This window comes from Suricata suricatta, chromosome 10 (assembly GCF_006229205.1).
Source record: "Suricata suricatta isolate VVHF042 chromosome 10, meerkat_22Aug2017_6uvM2_HiC, whole genome shotgun sequence".
NCBI lineage: Eukaryota > Metazoa > Chordata > Mammalia > Carnivora > Herpestidae > Suricata > Suricata suricatta.
In genome coordinates this window covers 10,989,586-11,003,394 of record NC_043709.1, presented here as the reverse complement: position 1 = coordinate 11,003,394, position 13,809 = coordinate 10,989,586, and the positions used below count along the sequence as shown (strand labels likewise).

At 59.0% G+C, this 13,809-nt stretch overlaps 1 protein-coding gene across 2 annotated transcripts in view; it reads right to left on the bottom strand.

Moving 5' to 3' along the window:
- Window positions 1-2,062: 2,062 nt before the first annotated feature.
- Window positions 2,063-13,809, bottom strand: part of MYH9 (myosin heavy chain 9) — an 89,325-nt gene continuing 77,578 nt past the window's right edge. For both annotated transcript variants that reach the window (XM_029954244.1, XM_029954245.1), the window contains exons 28-41: window positions 12,900-13,106; window positions 12,661-12,765; window positions 12,261-12,413; window positions 11,052-11,300; window positions 9,817-10,029; window positions 9,487-9,699; window positions 9,005-9,166; window positions 7,436-7,564; window positions 6,359-6,447; window positions 6,145-6,268; window positions 5,669-5,877; window positions 5,098-5,206; window positions 4,839-5,011; window positions 2,063-3,618 (exon numbers count right to left, since the gene is read on the bottom strand). In XM_029954244.1, coding sequence (XP_029810104.1) covers window positions 3,501-3,618; window positions 4,839-5,011; window positions 5,098-5,206; window positions 5,669-5,877; window positions 6,145-6,268; window positions 6,359-6,447; window positions 7,436-7,564; window positions 9,005-9,166; window positions 9,487-9,699; window positions 9,817-10,029; window positions 11,052-11,300; window positions 12,261-12,413; window positions 12,661-12,765; window positions 12,900-13,106 — 2,253 coding nt within the window. In that variant the 3' untranslated portion in view covers window positions 2,063-3,500. The remainder of the gene's footprint in view (window positions 3,619-4,838; window positions 5,012-5,097; window positions 5,207-5,668; window positions 5,878-6,144; window positions 6,269-6,358; window positions 6,448-7,435; window positions 7,565-9,004; window positions 9,167-9,486; window positions 9,700-9,816; window positions 10,030-11,051; window positions 11,301-12,260; window positions 12,414-12,660; window positions 12,766-12,899; window positions 13,107-13,809) is intronic.

The following is a 13,809-nucleotide window of genomic DNA, read 5'->3' as shown; positions in this document are numbered from 1 at the left end:
ATATAGACAAGGAAACGGACTTCGAGGATTTCGTTTGCCCCAGACCACAAAGCTGGCCGTGGCTTCCCTTCTTTCACCCACCGGTCCCCCATCACCATTCCCATCCAGCTCTCGAATCACAGGCTGAAAAAGAAAAACAACTACAGACTCACAAGACAAAAAAGTACAGTCCTGTGTAACTTTCCCCAGTGGGGACCCCTTATGTGACCGCAGTCATTATAAAAGCCAGCAAACGGACCCTGGCAACGCGAACGAGCTGGCAGGCCTCACTCACTTTCACTCGTTCCTGCACACGCTCGTTTAGACCTAAAGATGGTCCTGTGATGTGCTATCACGTGACCATCGCATCACCCGAGACGGTTCTGCCACCACAGGGGTGCACCCTGGTACGGGCCCTTCAGGGTGACAGCTTCCCAGGACGTCCCTAGCTCCTGGCAACCGCTGATCGGCTTCCACCCCCATAATTTAGGCATTATGAGAATATGTCACATGTGGATTCATACAGTACATAACCCTTCAAGACTGGCTTTCAAAAAACTCACCCAGAGTAACTAACACCCTCGAGCCCCATCCACGTTGCTGCCAATACAAATAGTTCTTTCCCTTCTGTGGCTGAGTCCTCAGTCTCCAGAGAGACAGGACCTTGGAGGCCCCTTCCGACCATCTTTAGCGGGGCAAGGTCGCCTCCAAGGCCCCCACACGTGGAGGCAGCTTTTCTGCAGAGAGCATCCTGATCATAGGTGTGTCCTTCCTTCGTCACCCCCTCCTTGTCCCTTTCACTCTGTGAACCCCCTTCCCCCTCTGCATGTGGGTGCATCGGGTAACCCCTGGACTGCCCATCCCTTGCGGGCAGGGGTGGGTCCCTGCTCTGGCACTCCTCCTGCACAAAGCGCAGTCCAGTCACGGGTGTCAGCAGGGAGGGGAAAGCGGTATTTGCCGAGTCCTGCCGTGGGGTGAATGTGGGGGGTCCCTCAAACCTCTGCAACCCCGAACTGTGACTTTATGTGGAAAGACCTCAGGTCTCTGCAAAACCTCTAAGTTAAAGATCCCGAGATCGCCGCAGGTTGGCCGGGTGAGCCCGGAATCTGATGGCTAGTGTCCTTACAGGAGACGCACAGAGGAGAGACGACAGGGAGCTGGGGGGATGGCGGGGGCAGAATCAGAGATCGGAGGGCCGCGTCTGGAGCCCCAGGAGCCCGAGAGGCAAGTTCTTCCCTGGGACCTCCAGGAAAGAGCGAGCTAGAAGGAGGAAAAGCACCCTCAGCTCTCGGGTGGCACACTACCCACGCCCCCAACCCCCCCCCCCCCCGCACAGCTGTCATCTGCTGCTCCCTTCCCATGGGCTGCGGGAGTGGGGGGCAGGAGTGTCCTCACCGGAAGCTCACAGCCTTCCTCAGCAACCGAGCCAGCCAAACAGATCCCTGGATGTCAGCATGCGGGGCGGCCACTTGGGTCCCCATGCTGACCAAGTGGGGGCCATGGCCCTTGTCAAAGGAACACCTTTTCTTCCCCTCTGTCCCTCCCTCTTGTTTTCACTGCCCTCATACTCCAGGCACCAGCAGGGGGCCAGGTTGTGCTTGGCCTTTTAAAAGAAGGAATGAAGAAACGAGGGGACAAGTGAGCAGAGAAAGCTCAGAAGTCCCTTGCAGAGTCTCCCAACCGGCACACAGGCCTGAGCCCCGCCTCCCTCGGTCCTCATTCACAACTTGGCATGAATCTCCCACAGGCCAGGCTTTGGATCATCTACCGACTCCCGGAAGCTCCTGGAAGTTAGCACTGGCTCTGTGACCTGGTCCCCAGTCCAGCACACAGTGGGTACTCAATAATGGAAGCGGACTGAGGTTTCTAGAAAACCCTGTTAGCATCCTTGATGCTGGCCCAGCCTGCCTTTCTATCTCCCGTGTCTCGCACAACCGCCACCCCTCACCCAAGCCTGGGCCTCTGCCAGACTGAGCTACCAGAAGCTTCTAGAAGATTCCCCATGTAGGCACCTGCTGTGGAAGCAACGCACAGTCCCTTCCAGGCCACCCGCAGTGACAGACAGACACTGGCAGACAGTGGCTCGTAGCACATGGTACTCTTTATTGTGACGCTCAGTGGAAAACATCTGTGACCCAGCCAACTGTAGTGGTGACAGCTGTAACATATGCTAAGGCACTTTTATTATATAAAAAAGGGGCGGGGCTGGGAGCTCCGTTCACTCCTTTGTGACAGCAACTGGGACCTGAAGTCAGAGCATTTTAGGCATATGTAGCTTTCGTGTATCTTCATGATTTGTTGAGTCTGTTTCTTTTAAAAAAAATGCCTTCTTCGCTATAAGGAAGTCTAAATGCAGCATATACAAAACAAGAACACAGGTGGATTAATTCAGCAGCCAGTGTAGACCAGCACAGGATAAACTACTCTCTTCTAAACGTGGTTCCAAAGGAGAGGCAGTGATAAAGACTTGGAATTGTATCATTTATTATCAGAAGAAGAAAAAAAAAGAAAACGTTTTTTTTTCCTTTCAAAACCATCAGTGCGGATGGCAGATTCCCAAACCGCGCAGTGTCACCGCTGCTGCCCTCGGGCCTGTCCTAGCGTAGGCACGAGGTCGCGGGAGGGCCACTGGCCCTTTGCAATGCTCTGGCTGTCAGACTCGGGACAAGTCCCTTAACCATTAAATATATTTGGTCCCCAAGAATGTTGGGAGAAGCCACGCGCTGGCCTTTCCAGCTTGGCCCCCAGGCCCGGTCTGCACGGCCCGACAGCCTCGCTGCGGCAGGAGAGGGGCAGGCTGCCCTCGGCAAAGGAGGGAGGGGGCCGTCATTGCACTTGAGATGCTGTAGAATCAGGAAGGGGACAGTGGCGCTGCCCAGAGGGGGTGGGGAGGAACGAGCCTCCTTCCCCGCAACCCCTGCATTCTGTGCCCTGCACAGAGGTGGCGTCCCTGGGCCTGCTCCTGCTCCATCACCCAGGGCCCACGTGAGTGAGGGGCCAATGGGGCGGAGGGTGTGAGGTCACCGTGTGTGATTGCCAACAGCAAAGAAGTAGGGGGAGCTGGTGGCAGGGGCGGGGGAAGGTGACAACTCTGCTGGGGTATCAGGCTATCAAAACTTCCTAGTCTGAAGAAAAATAGATTCGTAGAAAACTCTCTTGCCCATCCCCAGTGGCCTGCCGCCTTGCCTCGCCCTCTGGTGCTTTTTGGCAAGGGGGGGCCAAAGAGCCTGCTGGGCGCTCTGTTCCCAGGCCGGGGGGCCCAAGACGCTGACTCTTTGGTATCAGATTCTGGGGGGCGGGCGGGAGGGAAGTGGGGGAGGCTGCAGCAGAGGAAGCCAAATGCCATCAAAAAGGCCTGGGGGGAGGTGGGGGGGCAGGCCTGAGGTCCCCTGGCCTGGGGGGATCGGGTGGGGAGGCCACGGTCACAGCAGTCCCAGGAAGGTGGAGGGTGCTGCGGGGCGGGAAGGGGATGGGAGTCGTCTGTCGGCCGGTCCGTCCATATCGGGCAGCAGGCGCAGGGGTTACTCGGCAGCTTTGGCCTCAGCCCCGTCGGCTTTGCCGTCCATCTCCTCGTCCGAGCAGTCGCCAGCACCCTTCCGGGCCATCCGGCGGGGCACGACAAACGGCAGGTCCCCTCGCCTGGGGGCAGAGGCACAGGGTCAGCAGGGCCGGCCAGGGTGGCGGAGGTCAGCTCACATACTTCAAAGTGACCAGTAGAGGGGCCCTAGGCCCTCACATCCCACGGGGAGAAGCGACACGGAGCCTCGGGAACACCGCCTCCCGCCTTAGCCCGAGCCGCTGGTAAAAAGAACATCACGAAGTTGGGACGGACTGAGAGGGAGGAAGGCCCAGAAGAGTCACCCTCTGCTAAATGCCACCCTTGGCTCTAAGGTCGTACAAAACCGGGGAAACCAAGGGATACAGAATAACTCCGCGCGGTACACAGACACCAACACCCCTTTCCGGTCACGGGTGAGAAAATAGGAAGGACCGACCGGAACATCTGCTCTTCTGTTTGTGTGCGTGTGTGTGTGTGTTTTAACGTTTGCTTATTTTTGAGAGAGAAAACCAGAGCGCAAACAAGGAAAGGGCAGAGAGAGAGGCAGACACAAGCGAAAGCCGGCTCCAGGCAGTCAGATGCTCAACACTTCCTATCTCCTCTAAGCAGTAAAGCACCTAAAGGGGCGCCTGGTGGGGGGAGGCCCAGTCGGTTGAGCGTCAGACTTCGGCTCGGGTCATGGTCTCACGGCTCCTAAGTTCAGACCCCACGTCGGGCTCTGTGCTGACAGCTCAGAGCCTGGAGCCTGCTTCAGATTCTGTGTCTCCCTCTCTCTGCCCTTTCCTTGTTTGTTCTCTGTTTCTCCCTCAAAAATAAACATTAAAAAATTGTTTTTTAATTAAAATTTTAAAAATTAATTAATTTTAAAAAGCGGAGGATAAGAAGTGAGAACACTGGAGAAAGAGACCCTCTACCTCCCACCGTCTGAGACTTGAGTGGAAAAACGCTCCTTGAGAAGCGCAGGGCAGCCCTCCCTGTGGGCACGGGCTTGTGGAAAGGGCACGGGCCCGGTCACTTCCAGCAACTTCTAAAGCAAACGGCGCCATCGAGGAACCATTCTGGTCGGGTTTAGAGAACCCACGCGAACAGGTTTCTCAGCTGAGGTCGGAACGGATTACCCAGAGTTTGTGGCTTATTCCAAAGGCCGGGCACCAGCCGGGGACGAGAGCCAAGGTCAGCGTGGGGCGCCTTGCCCGCTGACGTCTGGTCGACGCGCGGAAACACTTCTCAGGAGCGGAGTTTTCTGAAACGCGCCCTGCAGAGCACGTCACCTGCGGGAGGGGAGGGCGGCGGGGCTCACCTGAGCTTGTTCTTGAGTGAGCTGACCTCGCGGTTCATGGCGTCGGCCGTCTCGGTGACGTCCTCCAGCTCGCGCTGCAGTTTCCGGCGGGAGGCGTTGGCCCGCTGGGCCTCCTCCTCGGCCTCCTCCAGCTGCCGCTTGAGCTGCTTCAGGCGAGTGGACGCCTTGTCGGCCTGCAGAGACGTGGGGCCGGCGGCCCTGGTTAGGGGCTCTGGTGCGCGGGCCCGGGGGACCCCTCACCAGCCGCGCGCAAACGCACCTGGTCCTTGAACTGCTCGGCGTTCCTCCGCTCGTCGTCCACCTGCAGCAGCACGTCCTTGAGCTTCTTCTCGGCCCGACGCACCTGCTTGCAGGCCGCCTGGCGCTCCCTGCGCGGCACAGACGTAGCAGCTCAGGGACCCCCAGAGGCTCCAGCTGCACACAGCCAGCCAGGAAGCCTGCTCTGGGGCCTCGCAGGCACGTCCCCCACAGGGAAGCCATCTCCTTGAACACCCACGATGCGCCGGGTCCCCTATGGGAGGCGCTGCGACCAGCCCCGCTCCACAGACAAAGAACAGGCTCGGGGATGGAGCGGACTTGGTCCAAAGGGCATATGTGCAGCCAGGAAAGGGAGGATTGAGATGTGGGGCCCAGTGTGACCCCACCCCCCAGGAGCTATAATGGAGCCTGTCTTGCTGAGTCCACAGGAACCCCCACTTCTGTCTGATTCGGCCCCTAGAGACCGCTGTCAAAACTCCTGCTGTAGAGGTGGCCCACAGGCCCCTACTCCGGCCCCGTGAGGCCCCCACGGGGCCCAAGGGTCATTGCAGGTGACAAGCAGGGGCACCTACTTGGTCTCGTTGTCCAGTTGCTCCTCTAGTTGTGCGATCTTGGCCTCGAGGGCAGCAATCGAAGCCTTGTATTTGGACTTGACAGTGCCCTCCATCTCCTGCAACTTGACCTTGAGCTCCTTGTTCTGGCGCTCTAGGTGCTGCCGCGCATTCTCGTTTTTCTGGGCGTGGCTGCGCTCGAGGTTCAGGTCGGTGTTGATCTGGTCGATCTGCGGGAAGGAGGGCCGGTGACCCAAGGAAGGCTGGGGGCCCTGGCTGGGGCACACGTTGGGCCGCTGGGTCTCACATGGCCCCTGATAACACCAAGCCCTGCGGCCGGGAGCTCCGGGTCCTCCCAGGAAGGGGGACCTCCTCCAGATCCAGGTCCCGGATGCGCTCCCCTAAGCACCGCGAGTGCTCGGCTTCTGCCGGCCGCAGTCTGGGAGAAGTGGAGCCTCATATGGAAGGAGTCCCCGGGGAACCCTGGCCCCGCCCACCTGCAGGTTCGCCTTCTTGAGCCGGTCGTTCACCAGCTCCGTGTTGCCCTGCTCCTCCTCCAGCTCCTCCTCCAGCTGGGCGATGCGGGCCTCCAGGCGCCGCTTCTCCTCCAAGGCCAGGGCTCTGGGCGAGGGCAGGGAGACGTGAGAAGGGGCCTGTCCCAGAGGAAGGGCACTCCCAGCCGTCCACCGGACATGCCACGCCACGGCTCACCCTTTGCCGCTGCTGTTGGCAATCTCGTCGGCCAGCTCGTCCCGCTCCTGCTGGGCCTGGCGCTTGGCACGCTCGGCGGCTGCCAGTTCCTGCCGCGGGAAACCAGACGTGACCCCCTGGGACAGCCCAAAGCCCCGCGAGCCCCCACTCCCATTCCTGGTACTCTGCATGTGCCGTGCTCTTGGAATCCCTGGCCCTTCCTTTGGACCCCCCCTTCTAGGCCTGCTTCCTCCAGGAAGCCCTTCCTCATGAGCCCCTCTGGCTCACAGGGCTGATTCCTTCCTCTGAGACCACTGCTTAGGCACCACATGTTTGCAAAGCCCCTCTATGTAAGTGTTAAGAAACGAACCATATGCTGGGGATGGAAATAGAAAACTGTCCTGCCATGTGGCTGGTCCCTGTGTTCTGGGGAGACCAGAAGTCAGGGGGCTAAAGCAAGGGTTTGATTAGGGTGAGAGCTTGGGCTCCGAATGCCAGGTGAGCTGGGGGCTCTGAAAGCCTCAAGAGAGACCCACACACGACTCAGAGGCAGGAGAACACAGCCATCAGGTGAGACTGGACTGGGACATGTCTGGACACCTGGCCCAGGAAGGGGCACCAGGTAGCCAGCCGGCTCATGCTACCAGAGACTGCCTAGGGCTGAGGGAAGGCTTTCGCAAAATGCCCCTCACTTGTGATGGACAGGGTGGGGGGGACGGGGCACACGCAGTGCATGAGTTTTGGAGAAGGACCCCCCTTGCCAGGCACCAACTCCCAGCAGGAAGCGGCAATTACCCTTAAGCCTCATTTCATGTGAGGGGGCCGTCCCCAAATGGTGACAATCTAATTCACACACAGATTTTAATCACACCAGGGAGCCTCGCTACTTAATGAAACCCCGCGGGGAATTCTTTCATAAAGTGAGAACTACCCCCACCCCACTGCTGGAGTTGGGCTAGATGCTTGCCAGCAGCGCTGGTGGCCCAGGCTAGCTGGGTGGAGGCCCTCGGCTGCCCCCTCCTGGCCAGAGGCAGAAGACACGCCCCCCCACAGGGCTGAGCAGACCCCGCCCCTCTCAGGGCTGAGCGCCCCGCCCACCTCCTGCAGCTGGATCATCTCCGCCTCCATGCTCTTCAGCTTCTTCTCGTTCTCCTTGGCCTGTGCCAGGATCTCCTCGCGGGAGGCCCGCGTGTCTTCCAGCTCCCGCATGTAGTCCTTCATCTGGGCCTGCGGTGGGCAGGAGAGGCTTGGCACCATGGCCACAGGCGCCACCCCTCGCACGGACCCCCCCCACCCCCCCCCAGGCATCTGAGGCTGGGTCTCAGCGGGACGCCCTATTTTACCAACTCAACAGTGAAAGGGCAAGATAAGGACAGAGGTCTCTTTACCCTGTGTCCTTTTGACACTTTTGTGACCATTGCGATTACAGAGCGCAGCTTCGGCAGTGGTGGTCACTGGTAACAAGGTAATTCGAGCTGCTGTTTTGAGTTTCAAATTCCACAACTTCCTGTTGACTCCGGAGTCCAGTGCTCAGCTCCCCATGTTACCCACTGCTCTGGGTCAACGCCCACCCGCCAGTCAGCCCCGCCCAGAGGTAGAAACCCACTTTCTTTGTTCTTCTCCTATAATTTAACTCTAAAGATCTTGGTCAAATAGGGTTTTTGTTTTTGTTTTTCCCCTTTCTGCAGATAAATCCCAGGCCGGATGGTACCTGGCAGAACCACCACCAGCAACGAGAGCATCTGGCCCAGCGACCTTAACCACCGCCCCTGAATTTGTTCCTGCTGCTGCTGGTTTCCTAGGTGTGAGGCAGCTTCTTGGGGCTGCTTATAACTTATCATCTTTAACAGTTACCGTGATAAGCGCTGAGTAATAATGGAGCTGCTGAATCACCCTATCACATACCTGAAACTAACACGACCCTGTAGGTGAACTACGCTGAATTTTTTATAAAAATAAAATTAAGGGGCGGCCAGGTGGCTCAGTCGGTTGAGCGTCCGACTTCGGCTCAGGCCATGATCTTGCGGTTCCTAAGTTTGAGCCCCATGTCGGGCTCAACGTGGACAGCTCGGAGCCTGGAGCCTGCTTCGGATTCTGGGTCTTCCTCTCTCTCTGCCTCTCCCCTGCTTGTGCTCTGTCTCTCTCTCTCTCTCAAAAATAAATAAATAACACAATTTTTTTAATAAATAAAATAAAAATTTAAAACATGTAAGTAAATTAAATTCATGAACGGTAATTATTGGTGAGAATTTTCCAGGTCTGTGTTCTGTACTGCATGTGGGGTTTTGCGCTCAGCTCAGAACCTTCCATCACCGCCCACTGAGGCTGGGTTGGGTGGGTACGTGGACCAGATCTGGTGTCCTCTGGAAATCTGCCACCAGGTGACACTTTCCTAGCATCATTGCATTTCCAGGTTTACGTGGGTCTGTTTCTTTGTCGAATCCACACCAAGTCCATGATCTTAATGCAAGTTTGCTTCTGTTTTGCTCCCGCTTAACCCCTGGGCCGCTGAGTCCCCACCTGTGAGATGGGGCTAAGGGCACCCAAGTCCTTCCTCAGAGGGGGGAAGGCGATGCCCCTGGGCACTCACCCACACCCGACAAGTGTCCTGGCCCCCACGAGGCCAGAGCGGCAGGGGCAGCCGCACACGGCCCGGCCTGGCCTCACCTGCAGCTTCCGCAGCTGCTTGATGGCTTCGTCGCGGCTCTTGTTGGCAGAGTCGATGTGGGCCTCCAGGTCCTTCAGGTCCATCTCCAGCTTCTTCCGAGCGGCCACCGCCATCGAGCGCTGCTTCTTCTCATCCTCCAGCTCCGCCTCCATCTCCCGCACCTGGGGGACAGGCGGACGTTCAGGCGGCCGCACCCACCCCCAGACCCTGCTCCTCTCCGAGCCCAGGTGGGCTACTCAGGGCCTCCAGGGGTCAAGGAAGATTAATGACCACAAAAAAGAGGGTCCCTGACCCTGGTGACAGAGGATGGGAATGTAAGGACATAGGTGGGGTGGACAAGGAGCCCAACAAAACCCAGGGAGGGGAAGAAGAAAGGAAGCTGGGCAGAAACGGCGGCGGGGGGGGGGGGGTCCCTGCCCACCTGTGCCCAGAGATGCACCCCCAGGCACCCGGGGAAGGGCAGTGGGAGGGCCGTCCACACCTGTCTGACCAGCTGCTTCTTCTTCTCCTCACTCTGCTCGTCGCGGCCCTGCAGGTCCCGCTCGAACTGGGCCTTCATGGCCTGCAGGTTGACCTCGAGCCGCAGCTTGGCGTCCTCGGTGGCCTGCAGCTCGTCCTCCAGCTCCTCGAGCTGGGTCTTCATCTCCTCCACCTGCTGCTCCAGGGCCCGCTTGGACTTCTCCAGCTCGTGCACCTGCCCCCCCAAGGGAACCACGTCAGAAGCAGAGGGACGAGGTCCGCTCAGCCCCTCCTCCTCTATGATGGCCCCGCTCGGGTCCCTCTGGCAGCTGGCCACCGACTCGGCACTCACGCTCTTGCCGACGTCATCCTTGGAGCTCATGAGGTCCTCCATCTCCGTGCGGAACTGCTTGTTGAGCCGCTCCAGTTCTGCCTTCTGCTCCATGGCCTCCTCCAGGGCCCGGGCCAGTGACAGCGCCTTGGTCTCCTTCTCCCGGGCCTCCGCCTCGGCCCGGTCGCGCTCCTCCGCATACTTGGCAGAGATGGTCTTCTCCTCTGCCAGCAGCTGGAGGAGAGGGGGTCACCGTGAGCCTGCTGACCTCATGAGCCGGCAAAGCACCCGCACCCGAACTCCTCGGGGAATGAGGGCCCCAGGCGCTGGCCTGAGGGGATGGAACCACAAAGTGCAGGCACAGGCCACCGCCTGGGGTGCCCGGCTGCCTCCAAGCGTGGCGCGTGCCGTCCAGTGTGTCCTCGTAACCAGAGGTGGGCAGAGATCACTTCTACTGGCGCACTCTGACGTCTGTTTACAGCATTTGCCATTTACTGATCATGGCTCTGCAGGTCCCATGGTGCCTTATCCGTGAGCACCCACAGGACACCTTTCCCCCTGAGAACCAGGAAATGCTCTGCTCTCCTCCACAACTGGTCAGTGTTTCCCCTAAAAAGAATGTCAGTCTGGCTGCTGAGCGGCCCATATCCTACCTGTGGCCCTCACGAAGGATGCCCGTGTAAGTTCAAGTTCCTGGTGTCCACTCCCACTCGTGGCCAGACTTTATTTTCCCACCTTCCTGTTCCCTCTGCCCCAACACCTCTTTGTCCCCAACCTGCTTCTTAAAGGGCCAGTGAATGCTTGACACTCTGCAGGGCTCTGTTCTGAAACCCTGAAAGCAGCCGGAGACACCAGCACAAGGAGCGTGGCAGAGTCTAACGCACCTTTGCCCACAGCAACGGGCACAGGGCCGCACCAGCTGTGCCGACCCCTGACTTACTGTTCTTCTGTCCTACCCCACTGTCTGTGTCTCTGTAAGCTGCCCCAGAGCTTTTGGATGGAGACAGAGATATGACACGTAAATAAGAATCCTAAGTAATAGGGGTGCCTGGCTGGCTCAGTCAGTAGGACATGAGATTCTTGATCTCAGGATCGTGAGTTCAAGCCCCACGTTGGGGGCAGAGATTACAAACGAAAACATATCCCAACTAGTAGTAAAACTGGTTCATTATAGGCAATTAAAAAAAGGTAAGAAACTGGACAGGGGAAGAGAGCCCCGCCCACACGAGGAGCTGCGGGCTCCGTGCGGCACGCACCTGGTCGAACTTCTTCTGCTTCTTCTCCAGGTTGGAGGCGGTCTGGCGCTGGTGGTCCAGGTCCACGAGCAGGTCGTCCAGCTCCTGCTGCAGCCGAGTCTTCGTCTTCTCCAGCTTGTCATAGGCGGCCGCCTTCTCCTCGTAGCGCTGGCCCAGCCCCTCCAGGTCCTTCTGGAGTTTCCTCTTGGCCTCCTCCGCGACCTCCAGGCACCCCACGCCGTCCTCCATCTTCTTCTTCATGTCCGTCACCTGGACAGGAGCGTGGAGTTAGGAAGACAGCCCTGTGCCCGGGACGGCGGCTTGCCCGCTTCCCCATGAACGAAGGCCCCGTGACGGGGACGCCCCTTTTCCACCGGGGAGAGAGGAACTGGGTTCCGCACAGGGCCTCTGCCTAGAGCGTGCAGGCCAGGGGAAGGCCTTCCAGTCGTGACGTCTCCTCCACTGGCCTCTCTCCACGGTCACAGTCTGCTGGAGGCAGGAGTGCCACAGACACCCATCCCGCCCCTCTGCACCCAGCTGCCGCCCCGCACACACACCAGCTACTCCCACCCAGACTGAAACACGGGCTCCGGGCACGCCCCGAGCAGGTGGGGCGGCTCTTCTGGCCTGGCACAGGAATGTCCCAAGACGGGACATTGAAGTCCCAAGACGGGATGTAGAATGGCGCTCTTGATCTAGTTCTGGTGGCAGACGCTTTGACAGTCCAGGAAAAGACTATGGCGTCCTTCTTAGAACGATGCTTGTGTGTGCACAGAATATGCAAGGCCACCAAGTAAACCCCTACAGAAAACTGCAGTTGCTGTGTGCTTTATTAAGCCGTGATGCAGTAACCCTGAGCTGCTCAGGTAGCACGTCAAACCCCAGCTCCTGACGTGGTGGGGAGCACCAGGACACCCCGAAAGCCCTGCCTCAGCTTCGACACGGTGCCTGGCAGTCTCTAGCGACCCCCAGCACCCAGTGCGGTCATGGCTTACTGCCAACATGTGTAACGGAAGAAAATGCTAAACGTCAGATTGGTGGGCAGACAGATGTCTGAACTGTCCCTGAACTGTGGCTGGGCGGGCCCGCTAAGAGCTCCGGCTGGGGAGGGCGCCTGGCCCAGGACGGGCCTGGGTGTTCAACGTGCAGGCCACGGGAAACTCCCCGGCCTGCAGGCTCCAGCCAGTGAGCCGGGCGGCCCGGGGCATGGAGGGGGAGCCAGCGCTGCACCTGAGCATGGAGGGTAGCGATCTGCTTCTCCAGGTTGTGCTTGGCCTCCTCCTCCTCCTCCAGCTGCTCCTTGAAGGAGTTCTTCTCATCCTCCATCTGCTTCAGCTTGGTGCTCAGGCCCAGCTTCTGGCGGTTCTCCTCCTGCAGCAGCTCCTACACCGAGGACGAGCGGGGCAGTGGCTCAGGGGGTGCTGGGTCAGAGCCTCCTGGGCCCCACACCCTTGACAGGATGGAGGAGCCAGTCCCTCTGATTCAGGGGACAGCTGGGGGGCCAGGAGGACCCAGAGACCCCGTGGGTACGGGGGAGGATGGGTCATCAGATAGGCTGGGGTGGCCGATGCCACTGGGCTCAGGGTCCTCCCGGGCAAGGACCGGGGCAGGGACGGGCCGCCGTCCCTACCTGTGTGTCCTGCAGCTGTGACTCCAGAGCAGAGAAGTCCTTGGTGAGTTTGCTAGACTTGCTGTCAGACTGGGTGAGGAGACCTGTCACGTTGTCCAGCTCAACCTGCACGGGGACAGGAGAGACAGGGGACAGGGACGGTGACTGTCCTGGCCCCACTTCAGCTCTCAGGCCAACGTGGACCCGCGTCGCTGTCAAAGGCACCCCTGCACGGGCCCGGGTCCCAGCGGAGGCCTCACCTGCAGCTTGGTGACCTTGTCGGCCAGCTCCGTGCGCACTCGCTCTCCCTCGTTGAACTTCACCTGCAGCTCCTGCAGCTGGGCCTCCACCTTCTTCCGCTTGTGCTCAGAGTCCCCTTTGCCCTGCAGCAGGACCTTCACCTCGTTGGCCAGCTCCCCGCGCTCGTTCTCCAGCGTCTGCTTCGCCTTCTCCAGGTTGGCTTTCACCTGGCGGGGACGGAGGCAAACATGTGCAAAAGGGGGCCTGTGCCCCGGCATGAGGCTGTCTTCCTAACGGTGTTGGGGAACCACCAGGTTCAGAGGCAGAATCTGCTGCCTCTGCAGTGAGGACGGCATCGGGCAAGTTCAGGGGATGGCGTGGGGGCGAGAGCTGTGGGCCCGGAAGGCCAGGCCCTGTCCGTCCTCATCGCTCAGCTGGACATGTGTCCTCCCCTCTAAAACAATCCTGGCACAGCCTCCCTCACCGGGCAGAGAGGGCGTTCAAGGGTGAGGTGTTTTCACAGCTCGTACACTACAATCTTGGCGACATTATTATAAGAAGAGGGAAATTATAACTGCTCAAAGTCAGGCTTCCAGTAAAGCCTCTTTGAAATTTGATCTTCAGGTAATAACGAATCAATCTTCTAAAAAACATAAAAGTGGCGTTTACAGACTCAACTGCACACGCCCGTTCTATACTGCACTGAATTGGCCTCAGGGTCACCGACAAGTTCGAGGGGAGCTGTATGAACTTGAGGGCGTGCCAGGTGAGAAAAGCTGAAGGGCAAGGCAAGGCTCTCCCAGAAGGGATGCAGGTGGACAAGGCGTGCTTTTGAGAACACCCCACAGGCCTCAGAATATTCTCGAGCCGCTGTCAAGAGTGGCTTCGTGCCGGGAGCCACAGCGCGCAGAAGGTGTCTAGAGGAACCGC